The sequence below is a fragment of the Botrytis deweyae genome (genome assembly GCF_014898535.1).
Source record: "Botrytis deweyae strain B1 chromosome Unknown BDEW_011, whole genome shotgun sequence".
Lineage (NCBI taxonomy): Eukaryota > Fungi > Ascomycota > Leotiomycetes > Helotiales > Sclerotiniaceae > Botrytis > Botrytis deweyae.
Window position 1 is genome coordinate 699,088 of NW_024066218.1, and position 20,931 is coordinate 720,018.

Sequence of the window (20,931 nt, forward strand, 5' to 3'; positions counted from 1 at the left end):
CGCCTCTCCCTGACATCTACCATAAAAAAAAGTTACCTCATTCCCTCATTCCTCATTCCCTCATTCGTCCTATGCCTGTTTGAATTTATTATCGCATTTCATTGTCAAGATATATTAATGTTCTTACAACCATCATACACAATCAGAGAGTTCTACAATCTGAAATCGCATACCTAAGCATTGAGAAAAGATAAATCTGGTTTCCTAAGGACATTGAACGAAGACTTGGTATCCTCCCCCTCAAACCTCCCTTTTTCTCTGTCTACCTGTCGCATAACTGCTCTTCAAGGGGACAAGATGTCGTCCGCCTCTCGAACTCGCCCCAACCGTCGGGTGAACAGTCTTGCAAATAGTGAGCGCATGTCTATATCTCGAAATAGTTCTCGATCACGACCGAAAGCTATTGGTTATACCGATGCATACACATTCGCCCTCAGGGTTGCATATCTGCACCACCTTCTCCAACCTCGACGAAAGACCAAACAATACATCCCCGCAGAGAGAAAGATCATTTCGAGGAAGAGTGTCATGATAGGAGAGTTGATGCAGGATTTTTCTCTTATGAAGGACACGAAGACCAAATTCCCTCATGGATTCATGTCGCAGCTAGAGAAGCGCTTGCAAGGCGTCTTAACAGGGACGGAGAGGCGCCCAGAATACAAGGAGCCGGCTGTCAAGAGAACCTTCGCAGAGGCCTATACAGCTCTTACTGAACCAGGATTTCGAAAGCGTATGGACAAAGAGAGACGTGTTGAAGACTTGGTTTTGATATTCTATTCAAATACCACTAAATCTTTACAAAAGGGCAAAGCAGCGGATGATGAATCGTGGAAAGCCCTTGTGGATCGCCATGTGGCTCTGTTCGTGAGACTGATTAGTGCAACTCTCAAGGATCTTGACAAGGACAAAGATCGACCCGAGCTGATGAGTCGTTTGTCAACCTTGGAGAATAAGCTATTGACGAATTCGCAAGATCTATACGTCAACTCTTCCACTGCTCCTGGCGGGGGCCATTCCATTGAAGTGACCGCACCAGTAAGCTACGATGTTAAGGATATGCCCATGGCACAAGTTGTGGGAAAAATATTTGGTATGAGTAATTCGGAAGTTCAAACAGACATTGACTTGAATAAAAGTATCTGGACGGAGTCCGCAGCGCTCAATGATCTGAAATCTTACCAGCATTGCTTGAATGCAAACACTAAACGAACTCTACGAAGCGAGGATTTTGACGTTGATGAGGGATACCAGACGTGGAAGAGGTCAGAAATACCTGAACTTTCGGCCATGATTTCGGAGATACTTCAAGCTAGGCCGGATCTTGTTAAGGCTTCCGGCAAGAATAGAGCTCTCCCACCACTCCCACCACTTTCCATGACCACTTCAGGTGCCGAGGATCAAGCATATGCAGACTTGGCTAAATCTATAGCTATAACAAGCCCCATAGATGGAGGCTCTGGCTACAATTTCGAACAACCCGCAGATATGTCTTCATTGTGCCTTGAGGACGATGAACCCTCGAAGATATTTCTGGAAGAGTCCACATATACATTTATACCGACAGATACACGAGCATACTATCGAACAATCTTGACTTATGCCATGACCTATGATCAGATCCATGCTCAAGCTGATGGCGCCGAATCCCAGCCTCTCAGCAAACAGTCTTTAGAGTTGTTGACCGAATTGTGTGTTCGCTGGAGAATTCCACAAATTTCAAGGCTCGTTTTGTTCTTAGATGTCGCAAGCCAAAAATTCTTAGACCAGGAGATTGGGCTTGATGAGCTTGATAGCGCCTTTGAGTTTATCAAGAACCCACCATCGTCTTTGGAAAACAAACGTGCAAGTACGCATACGCATACACATACTGCGAGTCTGCCTTCTTTCGATCCAAATGAATGGACGATACATGATTTTGCTTTATACCGTCAAACTTTGACAAGTCTACATGATGCACTTCTCCGTGATCTATATGATCTTCTACAACATTGCTATGAAGCTAAGCCGCCTTCTCCTGGCCCAGTCCTGCTCATCTTAGATACCCATATCAAAAACGATCCCTTATTCTCAACAAGCCCTGGTGGCTACGATGCTTATGTCGAACAGTTGATTGAGGGTCTTAAATCTAAAGCGGCAGAAGTGTATAGGGAATATCTTGAAGCAGAAGTTCCTCAAAATCAAGAGGAATGGGAATTCTTCCATGTTGTTCAATTGGGGAAATCTGTCGTGAAATTATGTGAGCGAATTCAAAAAAGATATCGAAAAAATCCCGAAATCATGGGTGTCAACCCTCTGACAATCCTTGTCGAGACGATGTTTCCTAGCTTTGAGGATGATGCGAATGATTTGATCCAGAGAATCTTGCACGTGGCACATACCAACGAAAGCGAAGTCCCTCTACAGGATGGGTTTGATCTATATAAGGAGCTTGTTGAGATCCGCAGTATTCATCACAATGTTCTACCCAGTAGATCCTTCGCTTTCAATATAGAGGATTTGCTTGCTGACTTTGTTTGGCGCTGGATTCGCAGTGCTGATGCGAAAACGGTAGATCTTGTTGACCAAGCTATCAAACAAGATCAATTTCAGGTTCGCTCGGATCATCCTGACCAAACCCCATCAGATGATGAGCGTCATAGTGTGTCTATCATTGACATATTCCGTCTCTTCAATCAAATGGCTGATCAGATCTTCCAACTAAATTGGGCCGACACGATCCAGCACGCCAAATTCATGACAGCTCTGGCGAAATCCTTTGGCATTGGACTGGCGAGATATTGCGAAGTCCTCGAGCAAAAATTCTCAAAAGAGATGGACAGGCTGTCTCCCGCGCAAGAAGCGGCTGCGTCACAAACAAAACAGGAGAAGTGGATGCAACTGGCTAAAGAGGCTTGGAATAACAAGGAGAAGATAGAACCTTTCCAGTTCTACCCCGAAGTAAGTTCAATATATACAAATGTAGAAGGTCATATCTAATGCAGTTACAGTCATTTGTTAAGCTCAACAACATCGAATATGCCGTGCAGCAGCTTGATGCTCTTGAGAAAACCATAAACGTCGATGCATGTGCAGAACTTCTTGCCAAAAACGCACCACCGGTAGAGAAAAAGAGAAGAACTGCGAAATATGTATTTACCATCAAGATCGTGGAAGGCGAGGATCTCAAGGCTTGCGATCCTAACGGCACCAGCGATCCATATGTCGTTCTTGGTGATGAATATCAAAAGCGCTTAGCCAAGACTCGAGTCGTGATGAGAAGTCTCAATCCTCGGTGGGATGAGTCCGTGGATATAACAGTTCAAGGTCCACTAAATATTATTGCGACAATTTGGGACTGGGATACATTTGGGGACCATGATTATGTTGGAAGAACTTCTTTGAAATTGGATCCAGCTCACTTCAGCGATTATATGCCTCGTGAGTACTGGCTTAATCTTGATACTCAAGGTCGTCTGTTGTTACGTGTCAGTATGGAGGGAGAACGTGATGATATCCAATTCTATTTTGGTAAGGCATTCCGATTGCTAAAGAGAACTGAAAGAGACATGACGCGAAAGATCACGGATAAGGTACGTTTAAACTCATCAAAAATTCTGCAAGTTCATACCATAGACTAACGATCATAGCTTTCGCAATATATTAATAGTAGTCTCTCGCATGAAGCCCTAAGGGGCTTACTATCTCGAGGCATTTCAGTAGCATCGGTAACTAGTCTCTGGAAGAACAGACAATCAATAGCTCCAACTTTGACCCCTCAGGATGTCGAGAACGCTTTAAAGCCACTGTTCAATTACTTCGATGAGAATTTCGCTATCATGAAGCAGACTTTAACAGATGCATCCATGATTATGGTAATGACTCGACTATGGAAGGAAGTTCTCATCGCCCTCGAGAGTCTTCTAGTTCCACCTCTCTCAGACAAGCCATCTACTCAAAGACCTCTCACACAACAAGAAATGGACATAGTTTTCAAATGGCTTGAACTTCTATTCGAATTTTTTCATGCCCGGGATGAGCAAACTGGCGAAGCAATGGGAGTGCCCGCTGATGTTCTCAAGTCCCCCAAATATTCTGAGCTCGCTACACTTAATTTCTTCTACTTTGACTCCACCGATAACCTCATCCGCACCTCGGAAAGAATGGCCACTGCAACCGCTCAACGTGCTCAACAACAACGCAATCGTCTTTCGGCGCCTGCTACTCTCGGTGCTTCTTTTGGAGGTCTTATGGGATCAACTTCAATGCGCAGGAGTAAGAGTATCATGTTGAGCAGAAATTTGGGAACTATGAAAAAGGCCAAGGAGGAGAAGAGGAAACAGGCACAGGCTGATCCGAGTGATGATATGATTCTGAGAATTTTAAGAATGAGACCAGAGGCAACGGCTTATCTGAGAGATAGGAGTAGGCAAAAGGAGAGGTTAGCTGCAGCTGCAGCAGCCGAAATGATTGTGAGACAAAGTTTGGCAAGTGGAGGTGGACCAAGATTTGGAGCGAATAATCTGCCTCGGAGATAGAGGAGATTGGCTCTTTTCAATGGAGAGAAAGATGGGATCTATGCATGACGGGAAGTAATTATGAGTCTATGACAGGAGACGAGATAAGATGGTAGGCGTTATTCTTTTGACTGAGAGATACCACTGGCATATTTGTTTTGGGATTTAGATATTCTTTATTCCTTTTCTCTGAGGTTTCGGTGGGGTTTGGTGAGATTTTTTTTATCACTTTGGGGATTTGAGCAGAAGATGGGAGGTTTGTGGGAAGATATTTGGGAAAGACAATAGGGATCCATACGTAACTAATTATTGAGATGATCATTTGAAGATCTCGCAGAGATGGTTGGTAGTTGTGTGCAGGTTGATTGATGGATTTATCGCTGCTAGGGGTTGGGTTGAAGTTGTGGTGGTTGTGGTGGTTGCTTGCTTTGCTTTGCTTTGCTTTGGGTTTGGCTTGGCTTGGCTGGACGGGATGGGACGGGATGGTATGGGACTGAGGTGGAGGGGGGTAATGAAGTGAGGGTGAGGGTGAGAGTGAAAGGAAGGCGTAGTGGCTTTGTGTATATATGTATGTAGGTTAGGTATGTAGAAATACTGAGATATTAATTTGAGAAATCTTTGACTTGAAAAGGATTGTGCGTTTTGTTGGCTGGGTGGAGAAGGAGAAGAGAGGGGGAGGGGTGATAGTGAGGTAGGGAGGCGGAGAGGGGGGTGTATAGGGATATAGATATATAGGGGAGGGGGTAGGTATATAAATAAATATACCTAGTATAATACCTCGAGTCTATCTAGGTGTCTTTTTATTTTATTTCTCATGATTTCTAAATTTTGTGTTTTGATTTTTTTTTGAACTTTTTTTGAAATTGAGATGGTAAATAATGAGATGGGATGGGATAGAATAGGATAGAATGGGATTATTAAATCGATGAATATTGAATATACAGATACAGAGTAAAAAGTAGAGAGTAGAGAGATAAAGAGTAGAGAGGCAAAAAAGTAAAATGAAAATGAGAATGAAAATGAGAATGAAAATGAGAATGAAAATGAGAATTTAATACTGGGATGTTTGGGAGGAGAGAGGATTTTTAGTGGAGGAGAGGAGAGGGGATACTTGTTATATTATATTATATTTATTTATTTAGATAGGTAGGTAGATAGATAGGGGGATAGGTAGATAGATAGTTATTTAGGTAGGAATTTATATAGTAGTAATAGGTATGTATCTACTAGGATTTTTGGGGGATCTTTTGAAGAATTTTTTTTTGATGGTGTGGAGAGGGGATGTTTGGGATGTTGGGAGGAGGGGATGGGGGGCGGAAAGGGATGTTTGGTACGAGGGGAGGAGAGGGGGAGAGGGGAGAGGGAATGGAATGGCATGGAATGGTTAGTAAGGTTTAAGGTTTGGATGGTTTGGATGGTTTGGAGGTTGGAGGTTTGGCGGTTTGGCTGGTTTGGCTATTAGGTAGGGCTCTTGTGATGTTTTTGCTTTCTTGCTTTTTTTTTTTTTTTTTCACCCGCTTCAGGGGGGGGCTTGGCCCTCTGCCCCTCTGCCGGGGGTGGGTGGTGCGCGGTGCGCTTTGTGGGCTTGGGGTGGTGTATGGTGTGTCTGGCTGGTCTGCACTCGTCTGGCTGGTCGGTTCATCGCTGCCTGCACTGGTATAGCTGGTAGCGCGCGCGGCTCTTGGGCTGGTGCCGTTGGACCTGGAGATGGAGCGTGGAGGCTGGAGTTTGGAGTTTGGCGTGTTGAAGATACCTAGGTATGGATAGTATGTGTATATGCTAAAGATGGAGGATGAGGATGAGGATGAGGATGAGATGTATATGAGATGAGCTATTAACCAGCAACTCGCGGCTAAGAGTCCTTTATACCTACCTAGTAGTTTCTTGATATACTACTAAACTCTACTACTACTCTACTGTCCTCTGCTATATAGAATATAAAAGCACCATGCATGCATGCATATATTTATTTTATTTTATTTCGTTTGATTTATTCAAGGAACAAGCGTCTCAGGCTCTCTTCCCAAATTCCCTCCCTCCTGACAAATACAAATTATTATCCCTTAGGTGCGTTAAATGGGCTCCGAAGGTAGTCTGTGCGATATACCTTGAATAATAAAGCCTTATTGGATAGAATAGTTATTTTAATGGTTTTTCAATTATATTATTTATAATATAAAATCTTGATTTCTAATTTCGATTTTTTGAAATTTGAAAAATGCTCAAGATTGAAAATTAGTATATATTATTATATTCAAAATTTTGATATAAAAATAATATTGATTGATTTTTATATTGAAAATTGAATATGAATATTGAATTAAATCAAGGAATTATAATGATCTGATTGGTTGATATGCCCCTGTTAAGCGACAGAGCCCATTTAACGTACCTAAGGGGATATAATATAATATACATATACGAACAGGCGGGATATTCACACGGTAAGTAAGTACTAAGTACTAAGTACCTACGATAAACCGGTCTGAGAGCCCGCAGCGCAGCTGATGAGAGAAATAAATGGAGATGTGCTATCTATCTATCTTTCTTTCTTTCTATCTATGGATAAATACCTAGGTAGGCATGTCGATCTACAAAATACACATACCATACATACCTAACATATTCGTTCGTATACCTACCTACCGGTATGTCCTTCGTACATACGAGCATACCTACCTAGGTACACGTGCAAAAAGATCCGAAGCGCCGGCCAACTCGTAGGCATAGCCGAGCCTTAATTATGGAGATGCGAGTGGGAGCGTGCTGGTTAGGGGATAGTGTGGTTTAAGTATGTTAGGTTAGTTAGGTATGGATGTTAGGGATTGCGGACCTCGCTGGGCAGCTTGGGCAAGCGTGGCAAGCGTGGCGAGTGTGGCAGCTCGGTGCTAAAATAGCCCTCCCTGGAGGGAAATAAAGGGTCCACTGTACCAAGGATTTTTAGGACCCTGAGATTTTTGGGAACTGGGAAGGGGAATAAAAAAGAGAGGATTGACTCGCATTTTGGGATGGGAAAGGGTTTTCGGGGTTTGGAGGGGTTTTGGTGTGTTGTTTTTCGGATTTGAGGGATTGGATTGGATTGGATTGGACTGGTTTGGAGAATCTTTTGAAAGAATTGGAACGGGGAAGGCGAAAAATGACTTTCTTTGTCACTGACTCACTCACTGGTACTGGTGTTTTGTATGAGAATTTCGGTAATTGTTTTGGTGACCAAATTCAAAATTTGATGAAGAAATTGAATTTAGATCAGCTCAGGACGTCATAAAAGCCAAGGAAAGAGAAGTATGAAAACTGGAGCTTCTTTGAATGAGGCTCATGGAGCATGAAGCGGCTCTTTCATGCCATTTTTTGCTTTGTTGGCCTCGGTTTTGCCGTGTGTGTGTGAAGAAGCTATTGATGGATGGGATGGGTTAAAGCAAAGCAAAGCAAAGCAAAGAAAAAAGGTTTGGTAGGCTCGTAGGCTCGTAGGGTAATATGTCAGGATATCTTATTAGTAACGGCAACGGATTCTTGAGCCTTTAAACCAAAATCCGTACGGTACGACGGAGTACACAGCCTCCGCATGGATTTTGATAAGGGGGTTGAGTTGATGACCATGCCATTCAATGCCAATCAAGACCGGTAGGTCCGTAGATGGTTCCCACTCATGCCATTTGCGCATGCAGATTGCACAATCCCCGAAGTTAAGCAAAAGACGAACTATTGGTGCTTCGCATTTCGAAGGCCGCTTTTTGAGATGGGCAAAAAGGAATTGGAGGGGCTCGAGGCCTTCTTGTGCTTCTCGCGCTTCCGTATCATCGTTCCACGTTGGGTGGTGGTTGAAGCAGCGGTGTATTGAAAAGAAAATGGGAAGTACTAACCGAAAAACGTCCCATCCGCTAGTTGGGTGGATGTGGATGCTTAGGTAGGTAGGTTCGCTTTTTCAGGCAATAAGAATTAAGTTAATGCATGCAACTGTTGTCGATCCCTTCTCGAAACTGTCACCAAAGTTTGATTACACCAGGCCCTGTTGGTCGTAAATCTTGGTCTGATGGAAGCGGAAATGGAAGATCGGGCGCAGAGATCTACTCGAATGATCTATAATCTGAAACGTTTCAATTCTGTTGATTCCTGCGATTCCGGTGACACTGTTTGTGATTTGACAAATTGACATATCAAGGCTTGTAAGGGTTCCCAAGATTAATGACTCTCTCTCTCTCTCTCTTCGGTAGACGATGGAGGCCGCTGGTCTTGAGTCGGAATATATCGAACGTTCTAACTTCTCTCGCTCTCCAGGTTTATCCCCAGATTATACCGTTTCTAAGATTGGCTGCGTTGTTCGAATCATGCCAGGGACCCAACGTGTTGGCAAGGAAGCCTCAGGAAGGGAAGGGAAGGATGAAATAGATGGGATGGAGGGATGATTGATGATTGATGAACATTAAACACAAGGAACCGTTATCCCCAACTTGGCGATACGAAGGACACAATTACAACTTACAAGCCTAAAAGCCTCAGCCGTCAGTGTCAAATCGATCTCACTCGTGATGCGTGCAAAGACTCGTGATGTGATGGTGGAAGTATATTCATTCCACTTTAACGTGGGCAAGAGAGGAATTAAGGATGCTAACGAGATGGCCGAGTAATACTGCATCTGCATCTTGAGGCGAGCAGCAGTTGGAAAGAAGGGTCATTGGATAGAAGAAGAGATCATTTCCTCCAATATAACGCAAAAGCGTCGTGGGGTGAATATGTCGTGGTCAGAGTGGAAGAATGTGAGATGGGATACGATTCGCTCGCTCACCTACTTGGGTATGGATTGGCAAATGTATCCCTGGGACACACAAGCCATTCAGGATTCTTACCTTTCTTTTTATCCCTTGCTCGTCGAAAAGGTTGAATTTGACGTTTCGAGTATGATAGGTCTAATCATGATAGGTTTCGAAGCGGAGAGGGATTGGAGAAGCCGGTGTGTGTGTGTGTGTGTGTGTGTACCTAGGTATTAATTGAGCGAAATAAGGAAATGGAAATAGAAATAGAAATAGAGATATTGTAGCTAGGTAAGAAAAGAGAAGCCGTTTGTGATTAGGTGTTGTTTGATAGATGTATTTATAGAATGAAATGTATTTTCTTTTATTTATTCTTTATGCTTTTTTGTTTTAATTTTTAATTCTTCTCTTTCTCTTTCTCTTTCTTTTTCCCATTCTTCTATCATTGACAATGAATTGATATTAGATGAATTAGTCTGTATATAGTGGATTAGATTCAATTCCCTAGGTCGTCCACGGTCTCGTAGTATTCCGTCCATATCAAAGCCACGGAAGGTTTGGTCCCTATGGAACATAAGCGATAAACTGGTGAACCGCTAAGCCCCTGTGTGGTTAAGAAAGTTAGATAAGTAAAGTGAATTTGGGGGAACCCTGACAGCAAAAGACAAAAAGGCATAATATACTACCTAGGTGTCCTGTTATACCATATTACCGTCCCATATCAGACCATACAATCAATACCAGCAAATCAATACCAGTTCTGGTATTCGTAACAGTATCATACAAGATCGAAGGAGGAGAAAAGCTTCCTCTACCTACCTCTCTAACTCTCAAACTCTCTACCTCTCTACCTCTCTATCTCTCTATCTATCTATCTATCTATTTATCTATCTACCAATCAACATACATAGACAACCGTCTCTTCCATCTCCTCGATTACAAATATCAAAACTTCTTCTATATTCCCTCCAATTTGCATACTGTGTAAGTATAGAAAACTCTCTCCTTCTTTCTTCACACACTCTTCCAATACAAACCCTCCCAAAAAGAGAGAAAGAATTGAAATCCTCCAACACGACAAGAACAACTACTACTTCCACCCCCTCCCTCCCTAACTACCCTCCCTGGTACACTCACTCTCTCGTGTCCGGAATACAACAAAGTCACACTCACACCTCACACTTCACACCTCGCATCTCAAACCTCACACAGCCTTTTCTACCTTTCTCTCCTCGAAACTTAAAATTTTCTGTATTATAATTTATCTATCATCACCTCTTTTTTTCCCACCTTATCACCCCATCCATTCATTCCCTTTCCACCTATTTGATCAGGGTCTGTCCTGTTTTGAAATTCCTTCCAATCGGAAATCGGCATTGTCGCTTCGTAGTGGAGATCAAAAGTTGTCGACCTGACAAGGGAGACAAGCCGTTGGACTTTCTACTAGAGAAAAGACATCCACTTCACACATCTTCAAAAGAGTAGAGGTAATTCCTATTTTACTCGCAATCATTGTAATAGTTCTTCCCCCCTTTCTCTCGATTTAAGAGCGTCATGCAATCGTGAAGTCTTCTTTGACTCGCTCACTCAACTCACCCACGCACCCACGCACCCACGCAACCCACCCATTCATCTCAACCTAACAAAATTGCAGCTCGTCCACTCCTTGACACCACCACCTCGTATTACATTTACCGATCGAAAAATCCGACACCGTCGAAGCGGCCAACTGAGATTTTTGACTTCATGGTAGACGGAAAATTCTTTGTTACGACTTAGCAGCCTGGCTGCATATACAGAGACCAAAATGGGGGATTCTACAATAGCACACACTATTGCGATCCTGCAAACTCTCGCATTATCGAGTCTCGAACTTCCACCAGCGAATGTCTACGGCAATAAAGGGATTAGGTTACCAGGTGCAGCTACATCAGAGAAGCTTGCCCTCGAACGAGAACTTACGGCCTTGGTTTCAAGAGTTCAAAGATTAGAAGCAAAGGCGATCACAGTCAATAATCAAGCCCTACCAGATACACCGAATGAATTAGGAGCACCATCTGCTTTTGCAGATGTACTCACCGGTGCTCCATCCCGTGCCTCAAAGAGTACTACCTCCCGACAACAACTCGTAAATTCGTTGCTCGCCGCTAGAGAAGCGCCCACCGGCGGTGAAAGGCCTCCTAAATTTACAAAATTGAGTGATGAGGAACTCGAAGCACTCCGCGAACATGTCGACGATCAATCGAAACAACTCGATAGTCAGAAATCTGAGTTGGCTGGTGTACATGCTCAACTGTTTGAGCAGAAGCAGAGACAAGAACAAGCACTCAATGTTCTCGAGGTCGAACGCGTAGCAGCTCTCGAAAGAGAACTGAAGAAGCATCAACAAGCCAACGAGGCTTTCCAGAAAGCTCTACGGGAAATAGGAGAGATTGTCACAGCTGTAGCTAGAGGTGATCTCAGTAAGAAGGTACAAATCCACTCCGTGGAGATGGACCCTGAGATTACCACTTTCAAGCGGGTAAGCATATCATGTCAAACTTTTCCGCATCCACCCTCTCTAACTCTTTTTTTTTTTAGGTTATCAATACTATGATGGATCAGCTTCAGATATTCTCGAGTGAGGTCTCCCGTGTAGCGAGAGAGGTCGGCACAGAAGGTATTCTCGGTGGACAAGCCAAGATTTCTGGTGTTGATGGTACATGGAAGGAGTTGACTGACAATGGTATGTATTTACCACTTTGGAGGCCTTTGTTTATTTTATCTGGGCGAACTGACTAATTGTTTACAGTCAACGTTATGGCACAAAATCTCACCGATCAAGTCCGAGAAATTGCTTCCGTCACTACTGCTGTAGCCCATGGAGATCTCACACAAAAGATTGAGAGACCAGCTCAGGGTGAGATACTCCAACTGCAACAAACGATCAATACCATGGTGGATCAACTGAGAACGTTCGCCGCCGAGGTCACCCGCGTAGCAAGAGATGTAGGAACTGAAGGTATTCTTGGAGGTCAAGCGGAAATCGAAGGCGTCCAAGGCATGTGGAACACATTGATAGTGAACGTCAACGCTATGGCCAACAACCTCACCACACAAGTGCGCGATATAGCCATTGTCACAACAGCTGTCGCAAAGGGAGATTTGACACAGAAGGTTCAGGCAGAGTGTAAGGGTGAAATTAAGCAGTTGAAGGAGACTATAAATTCCATGGTGGACCAATTACAACAATTTGCGCGAGAAGTCACGAAGATTGCTAGGGAGGTCGGTACCGAAGGTAGACTGGGCGGGCAAGCAACAGTGCATGATGTTGAAGGCACTTGGAGAGACCTCACCGAAAATGTGAATGGTATGGCCATGAATCTTACGACACAAGTACGAGAGATCGCAAAGGTTACTACCGCTGTCGCTAGAGGAGATTTGACCAAGAAGATTGAAGTGGAAGTTCAGGGAGAAATCGCTTCGCTGAAAGATACCATCAACACCATGGTGGACAGACTTGGCACATTCGCTTTTGAGGTTAGCAAAGTCGCCAGGGAGGTCGGAACTGATGGAACCCTTGGTGGGCAAGCGCAAGTTGATAACGTCGAAGGAAAGTGGAAAGACCTCACCGAAAATGTGAACACCATGGCCAGAAACTTGACTACTCAAGTACGAGGTATCTCGACTGTTACACAAGCTATTGCCAATGGCGACATGAGTCAGAAGATTGAGGTTGCTGCTGCGGGTGAAATACTCATACTAAAGGAAACCATAAATAACATGGTAGACAGATTGAGTATCTTCTCCAATGAAGTGCAAAGAGTCGCCAAAGATGTGGGTGTGGATGGTAAGATGGGTGGTCAAGCTGACGTTGCCGGGATTGGCGGCCGTTGGAAAGAGATCACGACGGATGTCAATACCATGGCTAACAACTTGACAACTCAAGTGCGCGCCTTTGGTGATATTACTAACGCCGCAACCGACGGCGACTTCACAAAATTGATCACTGTCGAAGCATCTGGAGAGATGGATGAGTTGAAACGAAAGATCAACCAGATGGTCTACAATTTGAGGGACAGTATTCAAAGAAACACCTTGGCTAGGGAGGCTGCCGAATTTGCCAACAGAACGAAGTCTGAATTCTTGGCCAACATGTCTCACGAGATTCGAACACCTGTTAGTACCACTCTGTTCCCCGCTCTGTTTTCTTTTGCATTACGCTCGAGTGCTTTTTCAACTGTTTGTACTAGCTTGAACATTGAAATGCTCTACGTGGCAGGCTCTTTTGTTCATCACTGATCCCATTTACCAATCTTTCATTCTCCTTAACCTAATGTATTTACATTTTCGCTAACGTTGGTGATAGATGAACGGTATCATTGGTATGACCCAGTTGACACTCGACACCGATCTTACTCAATATCAACGAGAAATGCTCAACATTGTTCACAACTTGGCCAACAGTTTATTGACCATCATTGATGATATTCTCGATTTGTCAAAGATCGAAGCAAACCGTATGATCATGGAGGAGATTCCATACACTCTTAGAGGAACCGTCTTCAACGCACTCAAGACTCTGGCCGTCAAGGCAAATGAGAAATTCTTAGATCTCACTTACCGCGTGGATAGTTCAGTTCCAGATCACGTGGTTGGTGATTCGTTCCGTCTTCGACAAATTATTCTCAACCTGGTTGGAAACGCTATCAAGTTCACAGAGCATGGTGAAGTTTCTTTGACGATCCAAAAAGCCGAACAAGATCATTGCGCGCCAAATGAATATGCAGTCGAGTTCTGCGTTTCTGATACTGGTATCGGTATCCAAGCTGATAAACTCAATTTGATTTTCGACACTTTCCAACAAGCAGACGGATCTATGACGAGAAAATTCGGAGGTACTGGTCTAGGTCTATCAATCTCAAAGAGACTTGTAAACCTCATGCGTGGAGACGTTTGGGTCAAGAGTCAGTACGGAAAGGGCAGTTCATTCTACTTCACGTGTACAGTCCGCCTCGCAACCTCAGACATCAGCTTCATTCAGAAACAACTCAAGCCATATCAAGGTCACAATGTTCTGTTTATCGACAAAGGACAGACTGGTCATGGAAAAGAAATAATCACTATGCTTACACAACTTGGTTTGGTACCCGTTGTTGTCGACTCTGAGCAGCATACCATTCTTCTCGGCAATGGAAGAACCAAGGAAAAGATTGCTTCAACTTACGATGTGATTGTTGTGGACTCAATTGAGTCCGCTCGAAAACTGCGATCAATCGATGAGTTCAAGTATATCCCAATTGTTCTCTTGGCTCCTGTCGTCCATGTCAGCTTGAAGTCTGCTTTGGATCTTGGTATCACTTCTTACATGACCACTCCATGTTTAACGATCGATCTTGGCAACGGTATGATTCCTGCCTTGGAGAACCGAGCTGCACCCTCATTGGCGGACAACACAAAATCCTTCGACATTCTCTTGGCCGAAGACAACATCGTCAATCAACGCTTAGCAGTGAAGATTCTAGAAAAGTATCATCACGTCGTTACTGTCGTTGGCAATGGTCAAGAAGCACTAGATGCCATCAAGGAGAAACGATACGATGTTATTCTCATGGACGTTCAAATGCCAATTATGGTAAGTGCAATGTGCAATCACATTATAACATGGGAGAAATATGACTAACACTATCGCAGGGAGGTTTCGAAGCAACCGCTAAGATTAGAGAGTACGAACGAAGTCTTGGAACGCAAAGAACGCCTATTATCGCACTTACGGCACACGCTATGTTGGGTGATCGCGAAAAATGTATTCAAGCCCAAATGGATGAATACCTTTCTAAGCCTCTGAAACAAAATCATCTCATTCAGACAATCTTGAAATGTGCAACTCTTGGAGGTGCATTGCTCGAGAAGGGTAGGGAGGTTAGGCAATCCGCTAATGAGGAGAGCCCCAACTCGCAAAATGGTACTCGCGGTACACAGCATCCTGCATCGAGTCCCACACCAGCCCATATGAGACCGGCTATTGAGCCTCGTGCATACACGACTACTGGCCCTATAAATCATGGAAGTGTGGAGAGTCCTTCACTTGTAACGGCAGATGCTGAGGATCCACTTGCGAGGGTAAGCACTTGCTGATTCACATTCTAACTTTCACAGAGCCTGTACTAAGCAGTTCTGTAGCTTCTAATGCGTGCGCATAGCAGCTAGTGTGAAATTCATCTTGGTCGAAGTTCGATGATATATGCATGGATTAATGGGCACAGAAAAGCTCTGCCATTATTTCCAATTTCTTTTTCGTAGATACCACCAACTGCGAGTACTTGTTGTTCGTTTCGATTATCTCATCCAAACCTATTTTCAGAATGGCGAAGGGCGTTTTTGGGCAAAGGGAATAAACCACGTTTCGTCAAATGAATTTGGGCGAAGTATCTTTGTTTGGTGCATGGAATTGCCTTGTTTTATTTCACCCATCCGGGAAATTTCTCAGAGGGCTCAAATCAATTTACTTTCATAACACTCGTTCCTGTGCGAACTGGCAGTGTTTGCTACTATTACTACTTTTTTTGGCGGTGGAGAATTATGCATTGATGAGAATCTGGTGGATGGTTTGATGGAAGGGTGGGGGATATTGAATGCTAGTGATTATGATGATGGATATGTAAGGTGTGAGGGGTAAGGGGGTTATTTGAAGAGAGGAATTCAAATGAATTTGAAAGGTTCGATGTATGTATGGAGATGAGAATAAATGAGAATCATGATGCACATTGAAATGGTGGAGATGATGCTGTGATTTGGGTGATTTTTTTAACTCTACTTACTTCCGAAGACTATTGGTGAGTTGCTTTTAAGTTTTCTTCTCCCTATTGAAGCTTGCGTCAGATTTGTTGTTAAAGTTGAGGTCCTTTTTGTTGTATATGTGTGTGCTTTGGGGGAGGGGGGTGAGAAAATAACAAGTGCTGAAAGATAAAAAGATATGTATTTATTTTCTAATCATACCTATCTATCTAACTACCTACTACTTGGCTACATATTCGGTATGCATCGCGTACTGATGTAGTAAGTAGGTAGGTATGTATGCTTAAAGTCTAAAGCTCTGATAGCTACCTAGGTAACTAACTATTTAATCATTTAATTATAATATAAGTACAACCTTATGTTTAGCAGCGAGAAGGGTTTGTTTATCGATGTTGTGTTGGGTTGTGTTGTGTTGTGTTTTGGAGGTGGGTTGGATTTGGAGGTGGGTTGGTTGGTTGGTTGGAAAGTTGATTGGAAAGGAGATGGGGATGGGGATAGGGATAGGGATGGGGATGGGGATGGGGATAGGGATGGGGATAGGAATAGGGATAAGAATAGGGATAGAGATGGGGATAGGGATAGGGATGAGGATAGGGATAGGAATGGGAATGGGGATGGGAATAGGGATGAGGATGGGGATGGGGATGGGGATGGGGATGGGGATGGGGATGGGGATGAGAATTGAATGATTTATAGAGGGTCAGTTTTGGATGATTGGATTTGATAGATTGTGGATTGTGGGTTATGGGTTATAGGTTATGGGTTGTGGGTTATGGGTTGAGTGGAATGGTTTTGGGGGAGGGAATGAAGGAAAGGAAAGGGGAGTGAAAGGGGATTGGAATCGCTTTGGAGGAGGGGGGAGGAGATAGAAATTTTGCTTCTACTCAGAAGGTATAAATTATACTAAATCTATAGTAAAAGTGGGCGAGGGAGGGGGAAATGGAGGGGGGAAATATAGTATTCTGATATATAAGATCTTACATTGAGGAGAAATGGGAAAGGGGGGTGTGAGATGTGGTGGGTGTGAGATGTGGTGGGTGTGAGATGAGATGAGATAGAATGTGTATAGATACCTAGATAGATATAAGTAATATATTTAGTATTTTAGTATTTTAGTATATTCTAATTAATTTCTTATTATATTTTTGTATTTGTATATATGCATGTATACGTATTATATATATATATATATATATATATCTAGATACGTATACCTAGTACCTATAAATCTACAAATCCTCAACTTCATCAAAAAAACCATCCACTCAACCCCCTCAACTTTAAATCCTCGATTCGATTATCTTTTAACAAAATCTATTCGCCTCTACTTTTTACTAATATAGAGATAGATGAGTCATAAGTGAGTATCTATCTTATATTATTATAATAGTAGAAGTATCTAGATAGCTGGAGGTATTAGATTAGATTTCAAGTAGTTGATTATCTGAGTAATTAATATATATACTTATTTACTTATTAGGTTAGTTGAGTTTTCAAGATTTCCAGTTTTTAATATCTATCAATAGGAGAATATATTTCTTAGAATTAGGTATACATACATACGTAGATATATACATATACATCATCATTCGATTCGAGGTTGTTACATAAAAATAAAAAAGGTATCCATAGTATAATAATCCACTTATCATCATCGCTCACCCGTCAATACTAGGTATTGGAAAATAAAAATCAACCTACCAAACAACTAACTAACTAACATCCTTCATTCCTTCCTTCTTTGATATAATACAAATGCGAAAAATAAAGTAAAAATCGGACCCCCGTCATCCCTCATTAGAATGTCGTTATATATACAACCATCCAAAAACCCATCCCAAAATCCGAAACTTTGTCCCTATTTTCGCGATATTTTTCCCTCCTGGTACGGATGGTATTAATATATTTCCTCCTCACATCATATTCCTATTATATTATGCCAAGACAACAAATGCAGCTGCAGCAACCGCAACAACGATACTTGTGAATTTGTTTCCTCCCAGGGCTGCTGCATCGGAAGAAGCGGAAACTTCTCCGACGATGTAGGCGGGATCGTAGACCACATCGCTCGTATCCAACGTGCCATTCCAACAGTATCTGTTGAAACAGGCGGTGCATGCATCGGGAACGGTGGTGTTGGTCTTGTACAGCGAGCGGGAAATCACCGCGCAGGCAACGCAGGTGGGCCATTCGGGATCGATGGTGGAGTTACCCATGGTGGCGACATTGTAGCCGTTTTCGATGATGAGATTGCGTTCGGTGGCGTTGTAGGAGGGGTCGAAAGTCGAGACGTTGGATTGGTAGATGTAGGGCGCGTTGGGGATGTAGACGACTAAGGGTGTTGGGCCCGTGGAATTGGAGGGGTCGCAACCGAAGAAACTGGGGCGTTTGTTGAGTCCGAGGTTGACGAATGTGTTTTGGCCGGGGATCGACGGGAATGCGGTTCCGTTTGCGATGGTGGCGTTTTGGGAACGCTCGTGCGTTGCGACGAGGGAGGTTCCGTTGGGCCAGAAGTAGGTGGTGTCGGCGGAGGAATCGATGGCGAAGATTACATCTACCTCACGGATAGGTTGGATGAGAGGATAAAGAGGGATGTTTTGACCATCCTCACCACCATCAACCAAATCTAATTGAGTGGCTTGGGCATCGCGGTTGGTTTCATTGTTGAATGCGTAAAAGGGGTTAGGTTGATATTGCGCAATATCATTGTTGATGAATCCGATCTTGTCGAGAATGGCAGTGAACGCGTCGGTGACAATAGTTGGAAGCGAACTTTGATTGGCTTGAATTAAAAATTGGTTGAAAAGTGAGGACGAAGTACCCATCACGTAGCCGACTTGATCAAAACCACGAACACATTGTTGCCCGTCAGGGATGGAACCAGCAGTGAAATTTGATCCAATATAACGAAGGGGTGCGAACCCATATGTCGTGGCATCCCACGAACCAAGCTCAAACGGATTGAATTCGTAGACTGTCGAATTTAGTGATATGATCTCGGTGTATGGCGAACGACCGTCAGCGACGAGGAAAGGCATAGGAATGTCGCCATTGGCGAAGTTGTCCTGGAGTGCAATTGATGAAAATGTATAAGCTGGTCCACCGTCTGTAGCATTAACCAATTGGAACGATAATGCGCGTCCCCAGTAATCGGTGACCGAAGTATTGAAATTGAGAGGAGCATCCGCTTTTCCAGAAACCTCCTTCTCAATGGTACTATAGTAATCAGCAGTACTCAAGATCTGAATACCATCATCGTTAGGTCCTTCGAAGATCGAGTTTTGGAAGTTCCACACATCAGAACTATCTCGTAAAGTTTCGACGCTACTAAAGTTGTTGGTATAGATTGATCCTACCAACCATCCACCACCAGAAAGACCTGCAAGGTAGGTAGTAGCTTGTAAAAGACCTCCAATTTGTCCCGTGTTTGTTGAATTGGCTGTTCGATCATCGGCAGCAGCGACGAATCCAGCACCATTCAACATTGCACGGTAACCTCCTCCAGATATTGCGATACCGATATTCGGCAACGTAGATGCATTGCCGGAGACCTTGTTTATATAGGCGGTTGCATCGAATCCGGAAATGTTCATCCTTTCGAGGAAAGTTATCATGGGTTGAATGGTATTATTTCTTCGTAATTCTAGCCATGATGTTTCATTGGCAGATAATTCACTCGCTTTCCTGATTGTTGGTCTGGTATCAGGACAATCTACTGCTCCTGGTGTGTAGCTTCCTGTTGGTGAATCCGGTAATGCACGCTTGATAGCATACATCGGTGCAGCTAACACTTCAGCAGCGATAATTTCGGGAGATGCATCTCGAGGTAAAACCAATTGACGAGCTAGAAATGTGTTAATAATTTTGAAGGTAGAACTATCTTGGGCTAATAATTACCATCACATATTGAAGATAATGCAACCGAAGCTACTATAGCTCCGAAGGCTTTCATATTGACTTGAGTGTCTTGTGTTACCTGTAAGTGGGTTGGTGGGTAGGTGGGTAGGTGGAATATTTAAGAGAAAGGAAAGATGAGAAAGAAATTCAAAAGAAGATATAATATAGTTAAAAAATTAAATGTAAAACTTTCTCTCTCTCTCGCCTCTCGTTCTCTCCTTCTTTCCCGTACTTGTTGGAAAAGATGATGTTTTGAATCAAAGGGCTCAAACGGGAACGGCAAAGCTAAAGAACGAGGCTCGGCCAGTTTATATGTTCGTATGACGCAGGTCCACGCTTTTTTCGGCCTAAACGTTAGTACGGGAGATCTACAGGGAGTCAAAGACGACTAATGTACGCAAATTTCCGACTAATTGGTAGCTTTCGGTTTGATTCGTTCAGAGAATTTGAGAAAAAAAAGTAAATTGGGTGAAGAAATCCTTTTGAGACGAGATAGGTGCAAGGTAGTTGCTAGTCAAGCAGCGAGGTAGTTAGGTAGTTAGGGTACCGGTAATATAAGAGAAATCATTAGTTCTTATATTGCTTGACTAAATTCGTTCTGATGAGACCTCAGCCTTAATCTTGCGAGACAATGTAGCAAAATTCTCGCTGGTATTGATTACATTAGACGCATGTAGGTATGTATTAGACGTCTAATGTATGGTAAATGTACAGCTGTACCGGTCCACTAATGTATCTACCTTTCACAGCCTTGTATGAGAATAGAACTAAGAAAGTGCTGATTATGTGGGGAGAGAAGATGTAAGAAGCTGCGGTGAATTTCAAATTGTACACGGAGGACAGGTGTTGGCTGCGGGATGTACTCGAGTGTTGCTAATTCGGTTCTTGATGACGGTAATGATGATAATGATTCTTCCGGCTACTTCTCGGGTGTCTTGTATGCAGGGGGAATGGAGGGGAAAAGGTACAGTAAGGTAAGACAGACCTCCTCTCCTGTCTTTGTGTACTCGGCAAGT

At 43.2% G+C, this 20,931-nt stretch overlaps 4 protein-coding genes across 4 annotated transcripts; 3 read left to right on the forward strand and 1 right to left on the reverse strand.

Annotated features, from left to right (window-relative positions):
- Positions 1–297: 297 nt before the first annotated feature.
- On the forward strand, positions 298–4,514 carry EAE98_005663 (uncharacterized protein; the record flags this gene model as incomplete). Its single annotated transcript, XM_038953285.1, has 3 exons — positions 298–2,937; positions 2,988–3,569; positions 3,627–4,514. 3 exons carry the CDS (start codon positions 298–300, stop codon positions 4,512–4,514), a joined length of 4,110 nt encoding a protein of 1,369 aa, XP_038810386.1.
- A 4,193-nt stretch (positions 4,515–8,707) lies between these two features.
- On the forward strand, positions 8,708–8,896 carry EAE98_005664 (uncharacterized protein; the record flags this gene model as incomplete). Its single annotated transcript, XM_038953286.1, has 1 exon — positions 8,708–8,896. The coding sequence occupies one exon, from the start codon at positions 8,708–8,710 to the stop codon at positions 8,894–8,896; it is 189 nt and encodes a 62-aa protein (XP_038810387.1).
- Positions 8,897–11,048: 2,152 nt separating this feature from the next.
- Positions 11,049–15,430, forward strand: EAE98_005665 (uncharacterized protein; the record flags this gene model as incomplete). The annotated part of the gene is made up of 6 exons (XM_038953287.1): positions 11,049–11,762; positions 11,822–11,966; positions 12,033–13,399; positions 13,590–14,855; positions 14,915–15,343; positions 15,404–15,430. 6 exons carry the CDS (start codon positions 11,049–11,051, stop codon positions 15,428–15,430), a joined length of 3,948 nt encoding a protein of 1,315 aa, XP_038810388.1.
- Positions 15,431–17,952: 2,522 nt separating this feature from the next.
- On the reverse strand, positions 17,953–19,970 carry EAE98_005666 (uncharacterized protein; the record flags this gene model as incomplete). The annotated part of the gene is made up of 2 exons (XM_038953288.1): positions 17,953–19,862; positions 19,916–19,970. 2 exons carry the CDS (start codon positions 19,968–19,970, stop codon positions 17,953–17,955), a joined length of 1,965 nt encoding a protein of 654 aa, XP_038810389.1.
- Positions 19,971–20,931: the final 961 nt, after the last annotated feature.